Raw genomic sequence first — 24,187 nt, 5'->3', positions numbered from 1 at the left:
ACACACACTTGAGTGAGGCCGAGGTAGAGGTAACCAGCCCTGCCTTCTCAGTACCAAAGGTAGCAAATTCCCTCCTTAAAGTGGAGAAAAACTTCGCTGTGAAGCTTGGGGGCGGTGGGGGCAGACCCGGAAGAGACGGAGCCTCTGGCCACGTCTGGTATCCCAAAATCAACCCTAAAGCAGAAAAATCAGACTCGGATGTAAAGGGAAGCTCCTAATCTCATTTCTGCCTCTTTCTAGCTGTGACTTTAAGCAAATCACTTAAAACCTTGGGGCGCCTGGGTGGCTCAGTGGGTTAAGCCGCTGCCTTCGGCTCAGGTCATGATCCCAGGTCCTGGGATCGAGCCCCACATCGGGCTTTCTGCTCAGCAGGGAGCCTGCTTCCTCCTCTCTCTCTGCCTGCCTCTCTGCCTACTTGTGATTTCTCTCTGTCAAATAAATAAATAAAATCTTTAAAAAAAAAAAACAAAACTCTATGAACCAGTTTCCTGATCTCTAAAATGGGTGCAGAAATGCCCGGCTAAAAGGACCATTACGCATGCGCCAGGTGTTCGGCAAGCCTTCAACGACCGTAGGAGGGTCGGTCCACTAAGGGCTAACGACTCGCTCCCCCTCCAGATGGGCCTGAGGCCAGGGGTCTTCTACTCCTCTTGCTCCCCACTTCCCCGGGCCATCCTCAGAGAGGCTGTCTCCCCCGTCACGATGCCTTTAAGGCCCTGGCACCCCGGCTGGCGGAGTCGGCTTGCGGAGCACTGGGACACCACGGCCAATAGGTCACCGGTGGGACGAGGCGCGGGAGGCAAGCGCTGAGAGCGGGATCAGGTGTTTAGCACCACCAGGCCCGGAGTCAAGTGCGCAGCCAGGCCCGGCCGAGCCCCGACAGGCGGGCTCCAGCAGCGTCCTCCAGCGGCCGCCTCCGCCCCCGCGCCTCCCACGCGCGGACTCCAGGCGAGGCTCTCGGGACCCCCCCGCGGCGGGCGGAGCGAACCGGAGCCTTTGTGTTCAAACCGCCCAATGGGCGGTGGCAGTGGGCGGTGACGCGGGCGGGGCGCGGCCAATGGGCCGCGGCCTGTCAGCGTTGATTGGCAGGCGCACACATACACACTCGGCCACGCGCGCGCCGGCCGGCCCCACTCGCGCAGCGCGGTTCTGCGCGGGTCGCATTGTCTGCCGCGCCGTCCCGCCTGCTGGCCTCGTCCGGCGCCGCCGCTGTCCGCGCGCCCCGGGCCTCTCACCGAGCACCGCTCGCGGGATTCCGACGCGGGAAGGGGGCGCGCCCGGGCGGCGCAGCGGGCCTCGCACGCCCCCGGCCCCGCACGGAGCAGCCGAGGCAGCAGGTAACCGCCGGCCGTGGGCCTCTGGCGGGTGGACGTGCGGGGCAAGGGCGCGGGGCCGGCCTCGCCCGCCTCCCCGCGGGCCCCGGGCTCCGGGCGCGCCGACTCCAGGGTCAGCGTCGGGCCGCTCCGGCCAGGGCCGAGCTACCCAGGCCTGGTTCTTCCTCTCCGGGCCAAGCTGGGCCGGGCTCCAGCCCCGCCCGGCGCACGCCCCTGGGCCGGCGGGGAAGGGCCAGCGCCGCGCCGGGGCCAGCCGCCCTGACTCATCTCCGCAGCCCGCCCACTGGCCGGCGCGGAGGGCGGATGTCTCCAGGCGGGACTTCCCCGCGCAGGACCTCCCCGCGAGGAGGGGAGCGACAGCCGGGCCACCTCCGACCGGCCCAGGGCAGTGTCCGTGTTTTCGTGCCAGGCAGGCAGTTTCCAGGGACAGACAGTTCCCTGCCTCTGCCTGTCACTCTGGGAATAGGAGGAAGGCCCATTTTGTTCCGTTCTTAAAAAAAGAAACCAAACAAATAGGAGGTGGGAGTGTGACTTAGAACAGAGCGGCAGGGAAGGCGCGTGGTTGGTTAAAAAAAAAAAAAAAAAAAAATCAAATGCCTGTGGGTTCAGCCCGTAGGGAAAATGAAGGGAGAAGGGAGTTAGCACCTGGAGTGTTTTACAGGTCCCACGAGGGAAAGTAGTGTGAAAACCCCCCATGGAAGATGCCGGAGGTCTAGGTTAAGTCTGCAGACTGGAGGCGTCCCGCCATCTAAGTTTGTGGCCGGGTGGGGAGGGGAGGTGGCGGGGAAGGTGCAATTGAGAAAAGGATGTGGTTCAGCTTCGTGGTGGGGAGGGATGTTGTGTTCGAGGGTTTCTTAACTGGTGTGTTTGTGTTGGGGAGGGTGGGTTCTATGCTGATATGCAAAAGATTTGAGCTCCCTGAGGCTCTTGTTTTGGAGGATTCCGGCCTTGACCTTTCTCACCTTTGAAGCCCAGACTCAGTTGCAAACTGCCTGCCTGCAACTAGAACTGCGGGAAAGACGGGAAGAGTGGAGGAGGGTGCCGGCTGCTCGGTTTTCACTAGCCCCTTCTACCCGCCCTCCCCCCCGCCCCCACCGCACTCGCTCTGTCTGAATATTTATATTCTTGCCAACAGCAGCTTGAGTTTGGCAGAAACATTGTTTTGTTTCTGTCCGAGGGTGAAGGCTTTATTCCCTTCAGCCTGCAGGGTTAGGAGGAGGAGCCTATCTGGGCCTTTGGAGCTTTCAGGTGGGAAGGGCCGTCGAGGGGTGGAATTACCTTATAAGGAGTGGAATAAGGACAAGGACCCAGGCCAACTTCCTGCTTCTGCTACTACCGATCAGTCTCTTTACCAACACTGGCTAAAAACCACAGAGGGATGCCAGGTGGGCATCCTACCTGGGAGGATGCCAGTAAGACCAAGACATGGAACTGCTTATTTTTTCAGAAGAGAACATTCTAGAATTCTCCAGCGGGACTAACCAGACCTTCTGGTTTCCACAGTCTTGAGTTGGGAAATGCTAGAGTCGGTGCCCTCTGTACGACATAGGGAACAGTTTAAGTATCACCCAGGAAGACTAGAAGGGATAATAAGTCACAGGTACTGGGGACTCTTGAGGGGGCCCCACGTATAACAAAGACTTTGTAATGTGGGCAGGCAAGGGCCACGTTGAGACTCTTCACGTTGGTCATCTGGGATCTTGAATTTGGGTTTTTTGTGGGTTTTTTTTTAATCTCTGGAAGGCTTCTTAGTCCTCCTCTGGTTGTAGAGCGCTGCCTTTTGCCTGGTTTCCTCTCCTTGGCCTCCTCTCAGTCCTCCATATCCGTTCCAGAGGCCTGAGTTCTCACCGCACGCGCTGACTTGTTCCCTCCAGCAGAGACGACCTAATCCCACCCCTGTAGCTCTACCTCCCCGTTTTGTTTGTTAACAAGTACTTGTTGTGTGACAACTCTGTCTACAGCCTGTTCTGAGCATATTTGAGGCTATTCAAGACTCTAGTTGGGGACACATGACACATTCTGAAAGCACCTTGAAAACTTTATGGTAGAGGGGAACGACCCAGGCTGTGCCACCTGTCATTCATAGGCTAGGTGACAGTGGGCAAGGTCACCGATCCCCCTCCCCCACCCTGGTGTCCCAGGGTGCTCTCTTGGACGATGGCAGTAACCGTGTCTCCCATGCTCACAAGGATCAGAGATGGCTGTGTAAGGAGCCAGGTACCTAGGAGGCCTTTAACAAAGTATTTTGTCATCACCATCCCAGTCCTATCAGGATGTTGTCACTGGGGGGGATACAGCACACAGACCCCTTCAGGGACTTAATAGGAAAAAGTTTTTTCCAGTCCAAGTTGGAGTTGCACCCTGAATCAGAGCATATAGCCACAAGAAAAAGAAAGTGTGTCCCCTCCAAGAGAAAGCGCTGGAATGAGTGCGCACACAGCTCTAGCGGGGAGGGCAGCATCGTGGGCTGGTTGAGGGAGCAGGGATCAGAGGCATTCGGTTAGCATTGGGGTGGGGTGCCTGTCGCGTCCTGGACCAAAGGTAACAGGTCGCCTGACGCGACTATGGACCAAAGGTAGTGGAAGGTCCGGTTCTGCCTCATGCGCAGCTCAGCATCCAGTATGCTGAAAACAGGAGAAGCTTGTAGAAAGCACCAGGAGAGGCCTCCCGGGGCCTGAGTGAGCCCGAGGCTGGGCAGGGACACCGGCAGGTTGGGTGCCGGCTGCCCCATGTCCCCACCTGTCAGGCTGGGTTGGAAGCACGGTCAGGGTGGGCTGGTCCCTGGGAGCAGGTCCCCAGGGAGGAGCTGAGGACAACCCTCACGTGGCCTCCTTTCTCTCCCAAGAATCTCTTCAGGAGGAGGGTCCCCAGCCTACCTTGCCATGTCCCGCCGAAGCCAGCGCCTCTCGCGCTACTCCCAGGGTGATGATGACGGCGGCAGCAGCAGTGGAGGAAGTTCGGTGATGGGAAGCCAGAGCACCCTGTTTAAAGACAGTCCTCTCAGGTAAGGGATTGCCGTCGCCCTCCCCTGCCCCCACCGTGGATCACGCTGAGCGGAGCAGAGGACTCGGGCAGGTTGCTGCGCTGAGTCTTCCCATTGTCACCTCAGTGGGCAGGGATCAGACGCCCTCTTCCAGTTGAGCAGGAACCTTCACACCTTTGAGGATGCCAGGACCTAGCACTGCTATTCCTTGTTCCTTCTCCCTCTGTTGTAAGCCCAGCCATGGCCCTCATGTTCAGAGGACAGGATGTGGGGAGAGGCAGCTTCAGGATTAGAGACCCTGAAAGGCCAGAAACCCCAAAAGCACAAGTGGGGTTCACAGGAGCCCCTTCTGTTATGGACGGGTGTGCCCTTCTGGCCCTTGTCCCCAGGCCCCCGTGTATGGTCTATAGGGCTGCAGCAGGAGAGGCCCACATCGGAGGGGCACAGTGAATGAGCTGAACCAGGCGCCTGCCCCGTCCTGCCCTGCTGACAGATAGTGGGACCACATAGCAGCCCTCAAGGCTTCCGCTAGTCCCAGGAGGCCCCGTCGGGTTGGTCTGGTTTCCAGGGGGTGGGAGAAATCACTTCTGCGGTAATAATCCCAAGAGGAAACTGGCTTCGAGGTTAGGGACCTGGCTTTGAATCCTGACCCCATCACCTAACTGCTGGTGAGGCTGAGAGACTGTGGGAGGTGGGAGCCGAGGAAGCCCCTGTGGTCGGCACCTTGCTGGGAAGCTGTTTCCTAGCAACGGGGCGGACCCGACCCCCCAGGAGAGGCGGGCGGAGCGGCTTGCTTTCCTGTTGCTCACTGGGCTCTCACCTGCCTGTTTCTGGCCTCTCCGCTGCTGCTCCTGGCTGACCCCCCACAGGACCCTGAAGAGGAAATCCAGCAACATGAAGCGCCTGTCCCCAGCGCCCCAGCTGGGCCCCTCCTCTGACGACCATACCTCCTACTACAGCGAGTCGGTGGTCAGGGAGTCCTACTTCGGCAGCCCCCGGGCCGCCTCCCTGGCCAGGAGCTCCATCCTCGACGACCACCTGCACAGTGAGCCCTACTGGGGTGAGTATCTGAGACCTTTCTCCTCGGGCTTTGCTTCTGGTAGAAACGTAAGGTTCCAAGTGTTCCCTGAGTGGGTTCCTCACGACTGCTGGGCCAGAGGAGGGGCTCGCTGTCTTCAGAAACCCTCAGAAGGGGAGCCGAGTGTCTGAACTCGCAGGCCACGTCAGGCAGCGAAGCCCTCATGGGGCTGCTCCCGGCTAGAGACCCTCCTGTGGACCCAGGGAGCTCAGGAGAAGTGAAGGGCAGTGCCGTCTGTCCGTCGGAGGTGCTTTTCGGGGTGTCCCCACGAGGCCTTCTGGTACAGCCTCCTGGGCGCAGCTCTCGGCCCCTGGATAACCCCGCGCTCTTTCCTGCACAGGTGAGGACCTGCGGGTGCGCAGGAGGAGAGGCACGGAGAGCAGCAAACTCAATGGGCTTGCTGAGAACAGGAGCTCCGAGGACTTCCTGGGGTCCTCCTCCGGCTACTCTTCCGAGGATGACTTTGCAGGTAGGCCAACGCCTGGGGCGGGGGCCGGGGGGAGGTGATGGGGGAGGCCCAGGGAAGGGGCCCCCTGACAGCCCGAGAGAGTGCGGTATCTGGCAGGCCTCTCCACAGACCAGCCGGGCACCCCCTGTGCCACCATGGCTCCTGAAACGCAGGCCTGGGGTGGCCCTTAACACACCGTGGCTGCCCTGTCCCCACTCGTCGGAGCAGCCTGTGGTCCGCTCCATCGTGTTTGACTTGTTTCCAGCAAGTACTTCAAGTGGGGCTTCACGTTGAGGAGGGGCTCGACCCCTTTCGTCTAGCTGCGAACGGTGGTCTGAAGGACAGCTGGCGAGGAGAGGGACGCAGACGAGAGGCCCAAGGGAAATAAAATGTCAGAAACCTACCCCTTCGCTCCTTTAACGGGTGTTTACTGACCTAGATGCCAAGGCCGTGTGATGCTCCCGGGATGCAGAGGAGAGTGATGGGGGGCTCAGCTCACAGTCTAAAGGAGACAACTGATAGGCAGTCTCCCTGTCCTGGGCCTGTGAGAGTGAGGACAAACTGAGCTGTGACCTCTCTGTCCTGGCAGGCTACTCGGAGACGGACCACCATAGTTCGGGTTCACGGTTAAGGAACGCCGTCTCCTGGGCAGCCTCTTGTCTCTGGACGCTTGTCACTTCTCCAGGTGGGTGCTGGCTGCTCTGTGCACCATTATTTCCATTCTCTACAGCTGCCCCTTCCCCCAGCTTCTCTCTGGGATGGGGTAGCCCATCGAGAGACCGTCAGGCCATCAGGGAAAGCTCATTCTAGAATAATCACCGGAGACCAGGAGCCGCAGTAACACTCTGGCCTTCTCAGGGTGGCAGCAGCTGTGGAGCTGGGTGGAGGGCGTTGGCAGACTAGGCAGGTGGGATCAGAGGAACAGGGTCACCTCGGACAGGACAGAGGTGCTCCGGCAGCTCAGTGCTGGGGGCCGGGGCGGAGAGGGTGGCAGGTGGACAGAGCGGTGATCTGAAACCATGACATGCAGGCCACTGGCTCAGGGTGACACTTAGGACTTGCCGGTCCCTCTTCTAGGCCGGCTCTTTGCCCTCCTCTACTGGTGGGTTGGCACGACCTGGTACCGCCTGACCACAGCTGCCTCCCTTCTTGATGTCTTCGTTTTGACCAGGTGAGCGCGACCCCCACTTTGACAAGGAACCCAGAAGCCCAGGGACAGAAGGGACCAAGAAAGCTCCTAAACCCACGTATGCTCTCTCTGAAGGTGGTCGTCCCAGTTCACACGTAGCTTTTATCACTGAGCAGGGAGTGGACCCCCCAGAGCAGCCCCTCTTTGCCCGACAGATGAGGGGCCTGGGTCAGGTGTTGTTTTCCAAACCAAGAGCTCTTCAGGGAGGATTCTGGAACTACAGGTTCCAGTTCCTTAGATTGTCTCTGCTAAATGCCAGCCCCCTCTGGCCACTTCCTCGTCTGCGGAGCTCGGCTTTCCTCCTGTGGGTCAGGTTTTAGGCTCCAGCCAACAAGGGGTGTGGCCAAGAAAGTTGGGCTTTCCTCTTGGCCTCATGGCAGTCTAGAACCCAGTGTTCTCTGAGGCGTGTTTCCAGAGCCAGGAGTATGTGCTGCGTGAGGGGGCTCTGGGTTTATTTCCCAAATCCCGGACCCAGCAGACCCAGGAAAGACCGAGCCGGGAAGTCAGGGTCCTCTGGCCGTAATCCTGGCTGGATGGCTGGCCACCTGGGCTGAGCGGAGGGGCAGGGGTGGATCTGTGTCACCAAAAGAAGGTTCCTCATTTTCTGAAAGAATGTTGTTTAAGGAGTTCTGTTGTTTTTTTTCCCTAGAATTGCTTGCTTTGAGGATCTCTGTATATGAAAAGGTTTTTCAGAGACCCCACTTTGTTTGTTTTTAAATAACATCCATAAAATTCAGAGTGTCAGAATTCTCCCCATTATTCCAAGAAAGTAAAGTTCTAAAGTGTCCAATCCCGCCCAGGGAAAATGGGGCACTTCAGGGCACCCCGTCCAGCTCTAGTTTTGTGCTCGGGAAAAGCCTCTGCAGACTCCCCGTGGGGATGAAGGGGCCCGAATGCCCTTTTGACACCTCTGCGCCCCCCTCTCCCCACCCCGCTGTCCCCTCCTGTGGTCTAGGCGCTTCTCATCTGTGAAGACATTCCTGTGGTTCCTCTTGCTGCTGTTGCTCATGACTGGCCTGACCTACGGTGAGCTCACCGGGGATGCAGGGGCGGGGTAGGATGAGCGTGCCAGGCCGAAATGGAGCTGGTGAGCCAGAGGGGCAGGGCAGGGTGTGGGTGGGGGGTGGCGCTGAGTGGAGGTGTGAGAACCAAAGGGACGGTGATGACCTACAGGAAAGGGAAGAAGGCAGGATGAATGGGATCAGACGGAGCCTGGGCAGCACCCAGTCCCTTGGCCAATCCTGTCTGGCTCTCCCAGGTCCTCACTGACCCATGCGGCATGCGCAGGGCACCCAGTGGGTGCAAGGGGATATGCCCCAGTCCACTGATTTTTGTCCTGTTTGGGTGGCTGCTCTGGACTGCCTTGGCATGTCTAGAGCATTCTTGGAGCCACGTGGCTCGGGACCTGCCCTGGTACCGGAGCACTGTTCCTAGTAGTCATTTTCCGTTCATTCAAAAGCAGGACATCGTCTGGGTGAGTGAATTCTTGTTACCACATCTTGTTCAATCTTTAGCTATCTTTGAGATCAAAACGGTAAAGTAGTAAAGACAAGTTTGTCCTTTTCTAAGATAGCTCATTTACAAGACACTTGACGTTGTTCCAGTCTGTGCTAGGATGATGTCGTGTGTTTTATGTGGTTGTAACCGTTGTGTGTATGTATTGTGTGTTCAGCTTGTAATGAATGGAGCAGCGCCACCGGGGGCTCACAGTTCCACAGGAGCTGCCTCTATGGCCTCCGGGCTGTTTTAACGATTGTGCCCATCTACAATTAATTGATAGAGACCATGCCTTATTCTAGTTTTAGAGTTGATTTTTTAAAAGTTTTTATTTATTAGATACAGAGAGAGATCATAAGTAGGCAGAGAGGCAGGCAGAGAGGGGGAAGCAGGTCCCCTGCTGAGCAGAGAGCCTGATGCAGGGCTCAATCCTGGGACCTTGGGATCATGACCCAGGCTGAAGGCAAAGGCTTAACCCACTGAGCCACCCAGGTGCCCCAAGAGTTGATTTTTTTTTTTTTTTTTTTTTTAGCTTTTGTTTATTTATTTGAGAGAGAGAGAGTGACAGAGATGCGAGAGAGAGCACGAGTGGGGAGGAGAGAGAGATGCAGGGCTCGATCCCAGGACCCCGGGATCATGACCTGAGCCGAAGGCAGAGGCTTAGCTGACTGAGCCACCCGGGCGCGCCTAGGGTTGGTTTTACAGGATTAGCATCGCCTCAACTTGTATATTTAATAGCGAGGTAGAAAATTTTTCCAAGTGTTGATTTCCTTTTTGTTTCCTGTTACAAGAACAGCTTGTTCATGTCCAGTGGAAACTGGGCATCACCCGTAAAATAATGATCTTTTATAACTGGATTGTGCTTTGTTCGCGGGTTACCTCTGCTGAGTTTCACTGGGGCCTCTCGGGGTTGATGGAGCTGCTGTCCCGGTGGCGTCATGGAGAGAGGCGCGTGGACAGTGTGAAAGGCCGGGGGGTGGCCTGCGCAGGGAGGGGAGTACAGGAAGTGAGGCATGTCCAGAGGGATTGACTGAAAGCCTGGTGGGCGTGTGCTTCCTGTCATTCTTGCTCCCAGCCCCCGGCTGAGTGGCAGCCGTGGTCCTACTCAGATGGACACCCATATGGCTTTTCAGGTGCCCTCACCACTACCCCCCCCCCCACAGACACACGTGTGCAAGCTCAGGAGCGAATGCTCCACAAGCCCGTGACCCCTAGAGCAACATGCACGTGTCACTGTGGCTGTGGCCGTCTTAGGTTGAAAGCACCTTCTCTTAGCAGGTGTCTTGTTTTAGTGATTCTCAGTCACAGTCCCCATGGGAGTTCCCTGGGGAGCTTGTTTTTTGTTTGTTTTTATAAATAGGATCCCCGCCCGGCAAGGAGCCCAGTACTGGACTTAAACTCATAACCCTGAGATCAAGAGTCAGACACTTAACCAACGGAGCCACCTAGGTGCCCTTTTAAGCTTTTAAAGACTTTTAAAGACTTAAAGAGCTTTTAAGACTCACCTACAGGGGCCGCATGCTGGCTCAGTTGATTGGGCATTCAGCTCTTGGTTTCAGCTTAGGCCATGATCCTGGGCTCGTGGGAAGAAGCCACGTATCAGGCTCTGAGCCTCCACACACAGTCTGCTTCTCCCACTCCCAACTCCCTTGCTCTCTCTCCAAAGTAAATAAGTAAAATCTTTTAAAAAACAAAAACATCTCACCTATAGAGGGAGCCCCCAGACCAGTGAGTTCATGCTCTAGAGAGTGGGGCCAGATATTTTGTATTTTGTTTTTTTATTTTTTTAAAGATTTTATGTATTTATTTGACAAAGAGAGATCACAAGTAGGCAGAGAGGCAGACAGAGAGAGAGGGGGAAGCAGGCTCCCTGCCGAGCAGTGAGCCCGATGCAGGGCTGGATCCCAGCCCGATCCAGGGGCTGGATCCCAGGTCCTCATGACCTGAGCCGAAGGCAGAGATTTAACCCACTGAGCCACCCAGGCGCCCCGATATTTTGTATTTTAAAAGCGTCCTGGGTGATTCTGATGGCAGTTGAGGGTGGCCCCTGGTTCTATCTGGGATCATTCCTAGCTCATTATACAGCCACGTTGTCTGAGTTTTGCCATCCAGAGAAAGATGAGGGCTCCCGAGGGATGTGAGAATGCACATACTCTGGGACAGTCCGGTGGAAGCCTCCAAGAATGACGGGAACCTCCATCCCGCATCCTGATTTCCAGCAGAAAGCCAGCGCACAGGAACGACAGGCTACCAGGAACCCGTATTGACCGCGCCACCGTCTCCAGCAGCTTGTGCCTTCTTGCACACGGCCATGGCCTGGATAACCCCCTCTCCTCTGTGTACAGGTGCTTGGTATTTCTACCCCTATGGGCTGCAGACCTTCCACCCTGCTCTGGTTTCCTGGTGGGCAGCGAAGAGCAGCGGCAGGCAGCAGGACGTGTGGGAGCCCAGAGACTCCTCCCACTTCCAGGTGAGGATCTGGGGGTCCCGGGTCCTCACCCCGCCTGTGTGTGTGGCTGATTTCCCTGCCCTTAACACTTTACGGGGCTCTGAGAAGGGGCACAGTCCGCACGGGTAAACTGCCTTGTTTCCCAGGACACCCCTCTCTCCACTGTTTGGGGTGCAGTACGGGGGGAGCCGTTTGCTTGTGCTTAAACAGGACTTCAAACTGCCCCGAAGGTAGTTGCCATCTTAAGCACCGAAAACCAAAGGAAAAAAAATGGGACAAATTGTTTTGTCTACTTTTGTTCCTTTACAGTATAATCTCATAAATATTTACTAAGCATCTTTTACGAATAAGGTGATCACATTGGTCAGTTACCACAAGTAAATCACCTCTAAAATCAGTGCCTTAAAACTATAAGCATTTGATTAGCTTCTGAGTCTGTGGCTCCTCTGGGTGGTTTCTCTGGTCTGAGCAAGGACAGGCTGGTCTAGGCTGGGCTCCCTGCCGGGTCTGCAGCTGGCCCATGCGTCATTGGGGCAGGCTGTGCCCCACACGTGCTTCCTCCTTCAGCTCGCCTGAGCTTGTTCTCACTGTGGTTCCAGGAGAGCAAAATCGGGCCTAGATTTAGAATTGTCCCTTCCGCCACATTCAAGGCCGAAGGCCATCTCACAGCCAGTCTACATTCCAAGAGGGGGACAGAGACCGGACCTCTTGTTGGGAGCGCCTGCAAGGCCACACTGCGGAGGGTGCGGATACAGAGAGGAGGGTAGCCCGGGGGCCAGTTCTGCCGCCCAGGCTGTGTCCTCAAGGAGGCTGCAGTCCAGTGGGGGGTGTGTGTGTGTGACAAGTGCCCAGATAACCAGAATGTGTGCGTGTGACAAGGAAAACTTAAAATTCTTTAGTCCCTAAATCTATTTGAATTTTGCTTGTATCTTGCCGAAGCTGATTGGGTAACCATTTATTTTGGTAGATACTACTTTCCTGACCATCATGTTATCATTTCATAAAACAATGACCTATTTTGGCATTAATAACTTTCCCTTTTGTAATCATTAGTAAAGATGTTAAATACAGTTTCAGGACCAGCTTTTCTGTGAAAAGGGGGAGGAGATCTTTGTGTTTGCTTGTATGTGCAGAGACAGGACTGAAAATCGTTGCTTCTTTTGGGAGTGGATGGTGGCTGAGGGCACCAGGTGGATAGGGACACAGGTTGAGTGACCTCTTACTGTTTGCTTTTTGAGTCCTGCACATGTACGGCCTACTTAAAAATTTTTAAAAATCAGAAGCAACTTCTGCGCTCAGGAGGCTCCTGTCTTTAACTGACAGTTGACAGATTATATCTTCCCTTGACAAAGCTTTTTGTTTTTAAACCAGCAAGTTTCTCAGAATTCATGGCATGCTATCAGGAGCAACCCCCAAGTCCAAATGACTTCTATTCTGTTTCCTTTGTGGGCCTTCTAATTAAAGAGAAGAAAGAAAGCCTTTTCAAATTATTTTGTCTTTTAGCCCTGGTTCTCTTGGACAGACTTAGTGGGAGCTGCTGAAGCAGCTGAACCCCTCGGCCCCTCACTTTCTGGCATGTGCATCCATGCAGCAGAGGGAAGGGGGCTGGGGTCAGCCCAGCAGGCCACCCAGCCCCTTGCAGGTCCCTCCTATGTCCCCACTCACCTGGCCGATACGCACTCCTCCTTGGGGACCAGACCCTTCTGGGCCACGTGTGTCCAGCGTCCTGTGCTGAACGGTCACCACATGTCAGCAGCTTTATGGTACCTTGGCTGCCTGCTGGTGTCCCCCCCCCCGCCCCCCCAACTGCAGGGCACAGAGCATCCTTGAGCCAGTCCTCTGAGCCAGCGTGGGTTCACATTCGCATGTAGCTGGGATTCTCTTCCCGTTCCGTTGGGGAAGCTCTGTCGTCCCAGGTCCCTCACCTCCGTGGCTTTCCCTCCCCACCCCACCAGGCTGAGCAGCGCATCTTGTCCCGGGTCCACTCTCTGGAGCGGCGCTTGGAAGCTCTGGCCGCAGAATTTTCCTCCAACTGGCAGAAGGAGGCCGTGCGGCTGGAGCGGCTGGAGCTGCGGCAGGGGGCCGCCGGCGGGGGGGGCCACGTGGGCCTGAGCCAGGAGGACACGCTGGCGCTTCTGGAGGGGCTGGTGAGCCGCCGTGAGGCTGCCCTGAAGGAGGACTTCCGCAGGGACACCGCCGCTCGGATCCAGGTCTCTGAGCGGGAGCGGGGAGGCGCGTGGCTGGCACCGTGAGGGTGTGGGGTGGAGGGGCGAGGCCCTGTGCACCCTGACACGACAGACAGCACTGTCACCTGACAGCTAACTTCTCTAAGCCTTAGTTCCCTGTAAAACGGAGGCGCTCCGGGAGTGTGAGACTGCAGAGTGCTGGGCACAGGAGGTGTGCGGTAGACGTTGAGGGAGACGCACAGGTTAAGGGGCACCAGAGCAGAGAGGCTGGGAGCTGAAGTTCATAGACAGGCCTGGTTCAAGTTCCAGTCCCACCACGTCCTGGTTGTGAAGTTCCCTCTGCCTGTATCTCCGGGAGTCCTGAGCTGCTCTCCTCTCTCTGACAGGAGGAACTGGTCACCCTGAGAGCAGAGCATCACCAAGACTCCGAAGACCTTTTTAAGAAAATTGTCCAGGCCTCCCAGGTCGGTGGGACCCTTATCCTGTTCAATATCTGCCCATGGCCTGAGACCGCATGGCTCTCCCGAAGGGGCTGCTTAGACACCAGCCGGGGTGGGGGTGCGGTCCCCTGACTTCTGCAGGGGCCGAGCCCACGGGCCCTGGAATGCTTTGCAGGGACATGCTGGGACACACTTGAGGAAGGGTGGCCTTCAGGAGGCCTGCTGTGCTGGGTATAACGTGCCGAGTGAACAAGTGAGCGAGTGAATGAAGGACGAGGTGTGGCAGCTCGGGGGTTCTCCTAGGGACCCTGACCAGGCGGTTTAGGTTTGCAGGGGTGGGGCTGCGGGGAAACAAAGACTCCGAAGAGAGCAGAGCCTGCTCTGGGAGACCGGTCGCTGTGAGCTTGGCATTTGCTGTATCTGTGCCTTCCTGCTTACAGGAGTCTGAGGCTCGACTCCAGCAGCTGAAGTCTGAGTGGCAAAGGTAATGGGCGCTGCCGTCTGGCTTAGGCCTGCCCCTCCCCTCCCCGCACCCCCGCAGGCCTGGGGAAGAGCACCCCAGAGCAGAGAGGGGGTGGCTGAAACCCGGCTCAGGAACAGCGGCTGAGAGCCTGGCCTCGGGTGCGAGAGAGGTTGAGTAGGGGAGGCACCGCAAGAAAAGTGGGATTTGTGGGCTCACGTGGACACCTACCGTTTTTTTCTGCACACACGTGCCGGCTGCCTTCCCGAGCCCCGGACATCCGGACGTGTGGAGGGTGGGAGAGGCTGAGGCAGACTGACTGACGGACCTGGGCTTAGAAAGGGAACAGGATAAAAACTCATTCCTTGGGATCGTAGGCACCGGGGCTGTGCTCTGCAGCCGGGGTCCCCAGCGTTGGGCCTCGCACGCGCCTGCGGGAGGTGGGCACACACTTCTGTCGGGAGCCGGTGAGGGGATCCTCTTATGTTCCTCGTCACGGCCTCACCCCTCACCGGAGACCCAAGGCTCCCTTCTCTCTCCTCTCTCTGGGAGTAGGATGACCCAAGAGGCCTTCCGAGAGAACTCCGTGAAGGAGCTGGAGCGGCTGGAGGGCCAGCTGGCAGCCCTGCGGCAGGGGCTGGCGGCCCTGAGCCTGAAGCAGAGCTCGGTCGCAGACCAAGTGGGCCTCCTGCCCCAGCAGCTGCAGGCCGTGAGGGAGGACGTAAGTTGGAACCACGCAAGGGCCCTGCTGAACAGCCTGTCCTCTGAGGGCGTCAGTCCTAGGAGCCCATGCAGCCAAGAGTCCGAGCGTCCCGCCGGCCCCTGCTGGGGACCTGGCACACACGCGGGCTTGCTTTGACAGGAGTTCTTCCTGTTCTGTTTTCAGTAACGTGAACGGTTGTGCCTGACTCTTCCCCCCCGTGTCGGTCAGCGGGGCGTGCTGGGCCGGCCCTCCCCTCCCAGGCTGGCTTGTGCTCCTTCCCTACCCCTCCACTCAAGCAGGGTGCCACCCTGGCCTGGGCCGCCAGAGCAACAATGTCCCTGTGAGCTCCTCAGAGACCTTTTCTTCCGTCCCTAGGTGGAGTCTCAGTTCCCTGCCTGGGTCAGTCAGTTCCTTCTCCGAGGTGGGGGAACCCGCGCGGGGCTCCTGCAGCGAGAGGAGATGCAAGCTCAGCTGCAGGAGCTGGAGAGAAAGATCCTCGCCCACGTGGCCGAGATGCAGGGCAAGTCCGCGAGGGAGGCTGCGGCCAGCCTGGGGCTGACGCTGCAGAAGGAAGGCGTGATCGGGGTGACGGAGGAGGTGAGGACTGGGTGGCCCCCGGAACAGCCCCACCCCTGACACAGCGGTCTCTTCCCTGGGAGCCATAACCTGCACAGTCCCACACTGTCAGCTTTCTGGTATGTTCCAAAGCCTAAGGGACATGCGAGAGGCTCTCATGTGGGCTCTCGTGTGGGCTTTGGGACTGGTCGGGGGGGGGGGGACATCTAGGGAAGTGGCACATGTGGCTGGATGCCAGTGTGTGATGCAGGCGGGGAGGGGCCCCCAGGAGTGGGCGCTCAGGTGGACAAGTCTGCAGTTCTCGGCAGCCGCCCTGGGGGCTCCCTTTAGCAGGTGCAGCGCATCGTAAACCAGGCCCTGAAGCGCTACAGCGAGGACCGCATCGGGATGGTGGACTACGCTCTGGAATCGGGAGGTGAGTGTGACTCCCCACCCGCGGCAGAGCCGGGTCCCCGTGCTGCCAGGCCCTCTGGCATCGGCCCGGGCAGCCGTGGCGCTGGGGCTGGGGCTTGAGATCAGCACACTGTCACTCACAACAAAGGCTAGTGAAGAAGTTTGGAGAAGTCTGGGGGAAGAGAACACCGTTGTTGGCCAGGGAGAGGCTGACGCTCAGTTACTCTGTAGTTGGATAGAGCTGAGCGACACAGCCGGGGCCCGGGGCACGTGCCCGCCATCCTCAGAGAGCACCTGGCAGTAGCCGTCCCCACCTGGTGCCCTGGGCTGGCGAGATGTGCTGGTGTCTGGGTCTCCCACCCTCCCTTCGCTGCTGGAGTCCAGCTCCAGGTGCCCACACTGCCTTGCTTTCCTGTCTTAGGGGCGAGTGTCATCAGCACCCGGTGTTCTGAGACCTACGAGACCAAGACGGCCCTCCTCAGCCTCTTCGGCATCCCCCTGTGGTACCACTCCCAGTCCCCCCGAGTCATTCTCCAGGTAGGCACCCAGAGAGGGCAGCAGCAGGGGCCCCGAGCAGAGTCACCCGTGTAGCTGGGGGACTCCCATCTTGGATTACCACGAGCTGTGCTTAGGGTGGGCTGTCTTTGTCACCGGCCCTGTGCTGACCCAGCTTCCTCCCCCTCCAGCCAGACGTGCACCCAGGCAACTGCTGGGCCTTCCAGGGGCCCCAGGGCTTTGCCGTGGTTCGCCTCTCTGCCCGCATCCGCCCCACGGCTGTCACCTTAGAGCATGTCCCCAAGTCGTTGTCGCCCAACAGCACCATCTCCAGTGCCCCCAAGGACTTCTCCATCTTTGTGAGTACCTTCTGGCGGGAGGTGGGGGGGGCAATGAGCCGAGAGGCTACCGGACCCTGTCAGGCTCTACCGAGGATAAAGCTGGGATCTGTTCTTTGGGAGGAAGGAAGCAGGTTTGAAAGAGAGAGTAGCGGGGTGCGAAATGGTACCCCACTCCCAATTACCTTAGGCTGCACTGGAAGAAACCAGGTCCAGGGCTCAGGCCCCCTATAGCCCCACCAAGGCTGCTGCCTGATCTGCTGGTGTGGGAAGGGACCAGTATGGGAGCAGGAAGGGAGAACATTCCTTCCTGGGGAGCCGAGGCACTCGTCTAAGTGCAAGATTTTTCCTTCATCCCTTGTTCTCTTTTTAGGGGTTTGATGAAGACCTACAGCACGAGGGGACACTTCTTGGCCAGTTCACCTATGACCAGGATGGGGAGCCCATTCAGACCTTCTACTTTCAGGTACAGGACTCTGCTGTGCGAACGGACGTGGCCTGTTCACTTTCCCACCCACTTAGCAGACCGTTTCCGAGCACTTAGCCTGGGCTTGGCACCAGGGGTTTGGGGCAAGAAAAAGTGCAGCCCCTGCCTCCCGAGAGCTCCAAGGAGGGAACTGGGACAGATGTCCAAGGTGGCATGGGAGAAGTACCAGCTAGATGTCAGCACAGGGGAGGGGCCCAGCCCAGACAGGGAGCATGGAGAAGGCTGCCTGGAAAGGGCACTTACCTGAGGGCGGCCCAGCCGGGCCTCAGTGCAGCAGGACTAGGGCGTTTAGGTGGGGCGTTGCCTCAACCTGAGTGGGCATCAGTCTCCCTGGCCCTTGTTAGAAGTGCAGACTCCCAGTCTACACCCCAGGAGGTAGGCTGCCGGGTTCCAACGGTCCTAAGGAATCAGTGTTCTGTTTTGTTTTGTTTTGACGATTTTATTTGAGAGAGCAAGCGAGCATGAGTGGAGGGAAGGGGAGAGAGGGGAGAAACAGACTCCCCGCTGAGCAGGGAACCCAATGTGGGGCTCGATCCCAGGAGCCCGGGATCATGACCTGAACGGAAGGCAGATGCTTAACCAACTGAGCCACCCCGGGAATCCGTGTTCTAACAAGCAGCCCCGAGTGAATGCTGTGCAGGGGGCTTGAGAGCTACACCAGGGGTGAAGAACCAGACGAGGTGGCAAAGGGACGGTGGCGAGAGGGAGGCCGGAGAGAGGCAGGCCTGGCTCCCAGGCCAAACACCTTTCGCTCTGATGGGCACTGCCATGTTTCAGGCAGAGAAGTGACAAGACCTTGTAGTATCACTGTGACCGTGTGGAAATGGTGAATTGAGGGGACAAGACCAGTGAGGAAGTGGCTGCAGAGAGAGGGTGTGAGGAGGGAGAGGTGGATACACAGTCGGGAGGCCAAGGGTCCCGTTGGACAGAACTGCGGAAGAGGGGCAGGGGACGTGGCTCCCAGGAGCCACGAGGCAGGCCACTGCAACGGGGGCTTTGGCCACCAAGTCCGAGGCACCTGTGGGCTGGTCCAGGGGAGCGATCAGGGCAACCAGACACAAAGACTGAGCGGTCAGCCCCAGGGAGGTAACCGAGGCAGCGGAGTGCTGGGGACCTCACAGGGATGGGTGCAGACGGAGCCTTTAGAAGGTAGAGGACAGGAGGCTGTGTGGAAGGCCAGAGGGAGACAGGAAGAGTAGGACAGCGCTGTGCCTACTGGCATCAAACCAGGAGAAATTTGTTCCAAGAGCTCACTCAAAAATTGTGGCTTTTTGAGCAAAGAGGACAGAGGCCTAATGAGAACTTGAGAGAGAAAAAGCCTGCCCAGTTCAGAGTAAAAGGATTCTTTTCCAGCATCGACATGATGCTGGAAACCCTTCATGAAGGTAATTCTGTCCACTGACAGGAATAGCTCCTGTGAATGTGTCAGTCTGGGATGAACCCCGATGGTCCTCAGCTATGAGGCCATTTGTATGTGGCTGTGGCTCAGTGGCCCCCGGAGGACCTGTGAAGCCCCTGGGGCGCCGTGGCTCGCAGGCTGGAGGCTCTGCTCCATTGGCTGCAGACAGGAGCTCTGAAGCCCACTTTTCTGTAGAGGCTGACGGGGCGGGGGGCTGTCTCCCTTCCTACCCTCCGGTCAGTGAGGCTTGAAGACTGAACCCCTTCTTTCTCTACCCAGGACCCTAAAATGGCGACATACCAGGTGGTGGAGCTTCGGATCTTGACTAACTGGGGCCACCCTGAGTACACCTGCATCTACCGCTTCCGGGTGCATGGGGAACCCGCCCACTAAGCCTTCTCTGTGCTGTGGCCAGCCAGCTGGGAGGCCAGCCCCTCTCAGCGTGTGCCCCTTTCTCCTGGAGTGGGAGAGCAGCACCCCTGCCACTTCCCCACATGCTTGACCAGCACACAGACTTCCAGGAGCAGGAACCTTTGGCCTGATGGAGCTGAGAAGATGCAGGGCTGTCCTAGCAGTGGGACAGCTCGAGGTGGACAGCAAGCTCCAGCGTCCCTTTTCTTTGTCTTCTTTGTGCCAGGCACTGGGTGTCTACTTCCCCCTCTTGGAAGGGTGTATATATGTAGCATATCATGGGGGATTGAGAGACAGGGAGAGAGGCAGTGAGTGGACAAGTTCCAGCAAAGGTGGGTGGAACCTGTCTGCCCTTGAGCCAGGACGGGGGCTGGCACCGAGGAGCTGCTGTTGGTAGGCGCTGTAAGTGGGGGCCTGGGGCAAGTGAGCTGCCCCCAGCGGCGGGCGGGGAAGTGAGGGCCTCCAGGAAGAAAGTGCTCGTGGTGCAGGTTAGGATTGAGCCCCAGGCGGGCAGCTCCATGCACAGGGCAGCCGGGCTCTTCCAGAAGTCTAGTGCCACCAACCTAAGGGAGCTTGACCCATGAGGTCCCCCAAAGGCCTCGCTACACTGTACTTGTTCTGGGTCAAAGTGGGTCCTTGGGCTTTCCATACCCCTCGAGGGTCTGGCTCCTGTAAGCCTCTGAGGGGCCAGGGGGCCGGCCTGATTCCCCCTCTGCTGGGGCTAGTTGCTTTCTCTCTCCCGATGCTGAGACCGAGGTCCACTCCGCTCCCCATTCCTGCTACGGCCTGCCTGTGTCCCAGAGCAAGCTTGTCACATTCCCCCAGGGTGCAGGGAGCCCAGACCAGAAGCAGCTGCGGTCAGCTTAAAAGGGTGGGGAGCAGGGTATGCCCCCGGCTCTCAAGGTGGTCCCATGAGTATGATAGTGACATTGAAGGTGTCACGGTGGCAAGAGGTCTGTCTGTGGGCCCCCATCCCAGTCAGGCCCGAGTGTAAGGGCCCTAATTCTCAGCTGCCCCCTCGGGACTCTTCCGGCTCTTGCTCAGTTTGTTTCCTTCTAGCTCATTTTCTACGGGGGCGGCGGCATTCAGGGGTGGTGGGCTGGGGGAAGAGCGGGCTCTGCTGTATTATGTATATATTCTTCAAGGTCTGATTCTTAACTGAAAAGCTTTGGGCTTGATCCCTAGCCCCGCTGTGTGGGGCACGGGCTGACTCAGCTCCTCCTTACCAGCTGCCGCAAGGGGCTGCTGTGAGGCAGGTGCCCTGGGAGCAGGGCTAAGCCCTAGATGGGCTCCTGGGGGAGGAAGCTGGAAGGAAGACGAGGCCCGAGGCCGCCCGCAGCCCTCTGGCAGCAGCAGCCCCAGCCCCGACAACCAGGTTTCATTTTGCGCTCTCCTGTCACAAATGCTGCACTGTCGGTTCTGAACTTTTTATTCCAGATTCTAATTTATGCCTATGCAAAAAAAATAAATTATGCCCAGGACCATGGCACGTGTAGTTTTTATCTGGCCCTGGCACAGGGCCTCTGCTCTTGGCAAAACAAGAGAACGCACACTGAACCAAAACAAGGCCCCAGGGACTGATCCGAATTTCAGAAACCCTGGTTTCTCCACTAAAACCCAGCTGGGTCGGGGGAAGGGGGCCTGAGGCTGGCCCTGCTCTGGGATGCTGGGCTGGGGGGAGGCGGGAGGACGTGGAGAAGGCAGGCCCTCCCGGACAGCCGGTGTAAGTGCGCAGCTTCACCTGCATCTCGCTGCCACTTGAGCGAAGGTAGAAGAATTTACCTGTTTCGCTACTGACCACGTCGGCCTTCAGTGTGCGAGTGGACTCCACCGTGGGAACTGGACATTTGCCCCTTGTACCTATGCTGGGATGGTGTAAGGAGACGGGTCCCCTGAAGAGCCAGAAGCTGCCAGCTCCGAGGGACAGGTCCTGGCCCTCCCCTTCCAATATGTCCCTGGATTCAGTGCCTCCGAGGACCCTCCTGGAGGGCTGGGGTGCTTCCACAGCCACGCTTTCCAACACACTCTGCTCCTAACCATGGCACCTGATCCAGGGCCAGTGCCCACCACAGCTGAGAAAACAGAGGCTGGGACAGGTCAGTAGGGAGGGGCGGGTGAACGGCCGCAGAAGTGGGCACCGGGCGTGTATGAATCAGCACTGAGGCCTTGGACCAGGTAACCCCTCAGCCCTCCGTGCCAGGAATGAACTGGTCCTATGGCTCACTCCAGTGACCGCTCCATTTTCGTTACTTCACTCAACACCTGCCCTGCATCTAGAACAGTCTCTCAATAAAGGAGATATCCCCCAGATGCTCCCCGAAACAGCTGCCCGGGACTTAACACAGTCAAGGCTCAGCGCCCCTGGCTGTGTGCTCCAGGCCGGATGCGTACCCTCTGCCCATCTGTACATGTTCAAATCCTCTGGGCCCTCGAGGCACAGCTCTCACCCCGTCTGCCATACCCCCAAACCCCCTGTACCATGGCCTATTCCCGTTCCCTTATTCTGTGCCAGGGAGGCCTGTAAGCCAGAACAGGGGTCCTAACTGAACTGAAGACACCACAGATGCCAGCTGTACATACAGAAGGGTCAGGACTGGCCATTCGAGATGATTAACAACTTTATTCTTTGTCAGCTACAAAAGGGCTGGTGTTTTGTTCCAAAGTGAGAGTTGGTAGGGCTGAGACCCGCAGAGGACCTGTGGAGTCCCAGTTAATGACAGTAACACACTGTATTGTCAGCCCCCGTTAGCAGGCCGGGTGACCCGAGATCCAGACCAACCACCTGCGTGTCTGAGGGCAGAGGCCAGAGCGGAGACCACAGTTTCCAAATGTAAAGAAAGTGGTTACTCTTAGGGGCAAAAGAATTCAAACCAAACAAGGTTCCACCCCGGTGAAATCCTGGGGAAACACGGACTCCACAGCACCTGCCACGGGGACCGAGAGCAGAAGGGTGCACTGTGCTGGAGCCTTCCTCTTACGACGGCACCAGTGGGCAGCAGCCCCTCTAAGGAGAACCAGAGTCAAAAAGCAAGAAGGAAAGAGCACACGAAGAACAGGCTGGGGCCAAAGGCCCTGGGGCAGAGCGGCCACATACCAGATGGGGTGGGGTGGGTGGGGTGCTGGTGCCGGCATGAACCTGGGTGCTGGCCCCGCTCCTCTGAGCTTCAGCTGCCTTCACTAGGAAAACCGACCGCCACCTCTCTCCTAGATGGTGGCTTCAAAATCAAAGCGCTTAAGTGAGGGAGACACCCAGCAGAGACATGTCAACAGCCCCTTTCTCCCTGCACAACAGCCCACAGCCCGGGGAAGCAGCAGCCGGCCAGGTCAGTGGCGCCTCCCACAGGCCAACGCCTCGAGCCTCGCCGCACACTCTCTCGCTGAATCCTCACAACCACCACCACACAGGCATTTTGTTTAACTCTCGCTCTAGGTGAGGAAGTAGGTTCGGGGAAGACTGGCAACTTGGCCTGTGTCACATGTGCCACAGGAGCCTGTGTTCTGAAGCCATGCAGGCCTAAGAGAAGCTGGGCTCGTCCTGCCCCTGCCCTGTGCCGCAGCAGGGGGGCTCTGGGGCAGGCACAGCCAGCGCTCCCGGTGGTGCACCTCCACCTGGAGGGCCTGGGCAGGGAACAGGACACCATCAGCTTGGAACAAACTTTTATTTTTTGTGCTGGTCTGATCAGTCCACGGCCATGGGTCAGTAGTAACTGGAAATAGTTGGAAGGAGGGGAGGTGAGGGGACCAGCAGTCCAGAAGCAGGAAGAATGGAGAAGGGTTGGGAATGGGAGGGAGGCAAGGCTGAGGAAGGGCCCAGCCAGCTGGGTGTCTGCCCTGGCTAGAAAGAACACATCTCCACCCACCAGTCCACCCTAAACCTAGGGCTTCTGGCCACAGTTCAGGCCAGGCTGGTCTGGGCCCCACAATGCCCTCACCGGCCTCACCCCATCCCACCCCAGGCAGTGAATCTTCCAGAGGTTTTAATGCTCTGCGCTGGGCCCGGAAGAATCTTTTTCACTATCCGTACCTGCCCTCTCACACCCCAAATGGGGCTTCCGAAAGAGGCTCAGGCCCTTCCCTGTTGTGCTCCTGTAGCAGCCATGATGGGGCAACATGGCGGGGCTGTAGTGGGGAAGGAGGGGTTCCAGTCCTGGCCTGGCTCAGTGGAACACCTCACACCCCCACCAGTAAGAGGTGCTGGTGAGTGGGATCCAGAACAAGCGAAACCCAGTCCAGGTCATCAGTGCCCCAAGGCCCAGTAAGATTCCTATCATAGAAAGTTCGAGGGCCAGAGCCTCCAGCTCAAAATCAACACAACGGGAGTTGCCCTGGCCTGGCCAGGCAAACACAGGATTGTCTCCATGGGGAAAGGAAAACCACCAGCTGTCTTCGGGTCAGTGGCAAGGGTCAGAGTTAGGGGCAGGGAGGGGTCCTACAATCCAAGTGCCTCTCTCCTCCACCCATCTACAGGCTACAGCTTAAGAGCTTTTGGCATTACCTGTTTGGGGGATGTAAGAGGGGGAAAGGAGAAGAGAGAAAAAGGAGGCCACCACTCTCCATTCTGTTAAAAGCCCCCCAGTCCCAGAAGGAAGGCTCCCTGCTCTGGCAGAACTTAATGAAGCCCCCAAGCCCTGAGTCCAGCTCTGTGGAGGGCCCTGGGTGCAGAGGAGTGAGCACAGGGGAGGACGGTGAGCACAGGGGAGGAGGGTGCTCTTTAGCTCCTGAAAGCCTCTAAAGGTTGTCACAGAGACACACAGACGGATGGACAGATGAGCAGGCAGCCAGCTCCTAGAGGCTGGCAGCCAGCCACAGAGGAAAAAAGGAGAAAGACTGCCAGGGCCCCACCGGCTGCACGTCTGCGCCACCAACCTTCTGCACGCACACACGGGCACACGCACACACACACGCACATACACACACACTAAAGAGAGAGAAAGAGAGAGAGATAATAAAAAGAATAAAAACTAAGGGCCCAGATGTACAAAGCATCTGAGTTAAGGAAGAAGGCGGGGAAGAAGGTGGATGATGGTCAGTCCTCCAGAAGTCTGGCCACCTTCCTCAGCTTATAAATTACAACCCCCCTGGAAAATGGGGGCGGGGGCAGGGAATGATGTGGCTCCAGCTGTGGCCTGGGGGAGGGCGGGTGGTGGTCAGAGCTGCTCTGGCTCGTGTGGCGGAACAGTGGCCCGAGTACAAGGATCCCTTGGGTGGTGGGGGTGGGCCAGGGAGATTCAGCAGCCGCTGGCAGGAGTCACACAGGCCCCCTGGGACTTCACTTTGTGCCGCTGGCCCCCCCGTCGCCGGCCCCCGCTGCTGGGCTTGGG

The 24,187-nt window shown here is 58.0% G+C and overlaps 3 protein-coding genes across 6 annotated transcripts in view; 1 reads left to right on the top strand and 2 right to left on the bottom strand.

Annotated features, from left to right (window-relative positions):
- Positions 1–641: 641 nt before the first annotated feature.
- LOC125107010 (collagen alpha-1(I) chain-like) lies at positions 642–4,065 on the bottom strand. Its single transcript, XM_047741563.1, has 3 exons — positions 3,893–4,065; positions 1,009–1,669; positions 642–806 (listed from the first exon to the last, which is right to left on the bottom strand). The coding sequence occupies exons 1-3, from the start codon at positions 4,063–4,065 to the stop codon at positions 642–644; spliced, it is 999 nt and encodes a 332-aa protein (XP_047597519.1).
- SUN2 (Sad1 and UNC84 domain containing 2) lies at positions 1,091–20,347 on the top strand. 3 transcript variants are annotated; one of them, XM_047742368.1, is made up of 18 exons: positions 1,091–1,337; positions 4,180–4,338; positions 5,187–5,377; positions 5,736–5,864; positions 6,433–6,528; positions 7,015–7,090; positions 7,988–8,058; positions 10,875–10,999; positions 12,934–13,188; positions 13,551–13,628; positions 14,045–14,088; positions 14,620–14,785; positions 15,143–15,364; positions 15,674–15,758; positions 16,158–16,273; positions 16,423–16,590; positions 16,943–17,035; positions 18,735–20,347. In XM_047742368.1, exons 2-18 carry the CDS (start codon positions 4,217–4,219, stop codon positions 18,846–18,848), a joined length of 2,151 nt encoding a protein of 716 aa, XP_047598324.1. In that variant the 5' UTR covers positions 1,091–1,337; positions 4,180–4,216; the 3' UTR covers positions 18,849–20,347. The 3 variants fall into 3 exon arrangements, with proteins under 3 accessions (XP_047598324.1, XP_047598323.1, XP_047598322.1); XM_047742367.1 differs by lacking the exon at positions 7,015–7,090 and adding an exon at positions 6,921–7,014 and having other exon boundaries at positions 1,092–1,337; positions 15,677–15,758; XM_047742366.1 differs by lacking the exon at positions 7,015–7,090 and adding an exon at positions 6,921–7,014 and having other exon boundaries at positions 1,092–1,337.
- The window catches only part of GTPBP1 (GTP binding protein 1), a 28,141-nt gene continuing 23,659 nt past the window's right edge, over positions 19,706–24,187 (bottom strand). For both annotated transcript variants that reach the window (XM_047742369.1, XM_047742370.1), the window contains exon 13: positions 19,706–24,187. In XM_047742369.1, coding sequence (XP_047598325.1) covers positions 24,095–24,187 — 93 coding nt within the window. In that variant the 3' untranslated portion in view covers positions 19,706–24,094.

The sequence above is a fragment of the Lutra lutra genome, chromosome 8, assembly GCF_902655055.1.
Source record: "Lutra lutra chromosome 8, mLutLut1.2, whole genome shotgun sequence".
NCBI lineage: Eukaryota > Metazoa > Chordata > Mammalia > Carnivora > Mustelidae > Lutra > Lutra lutra.
Note: the sequence above shows the minus strand (reverse complement) of the source record. Positions and strands in the feature narration are given on the sequence as shown.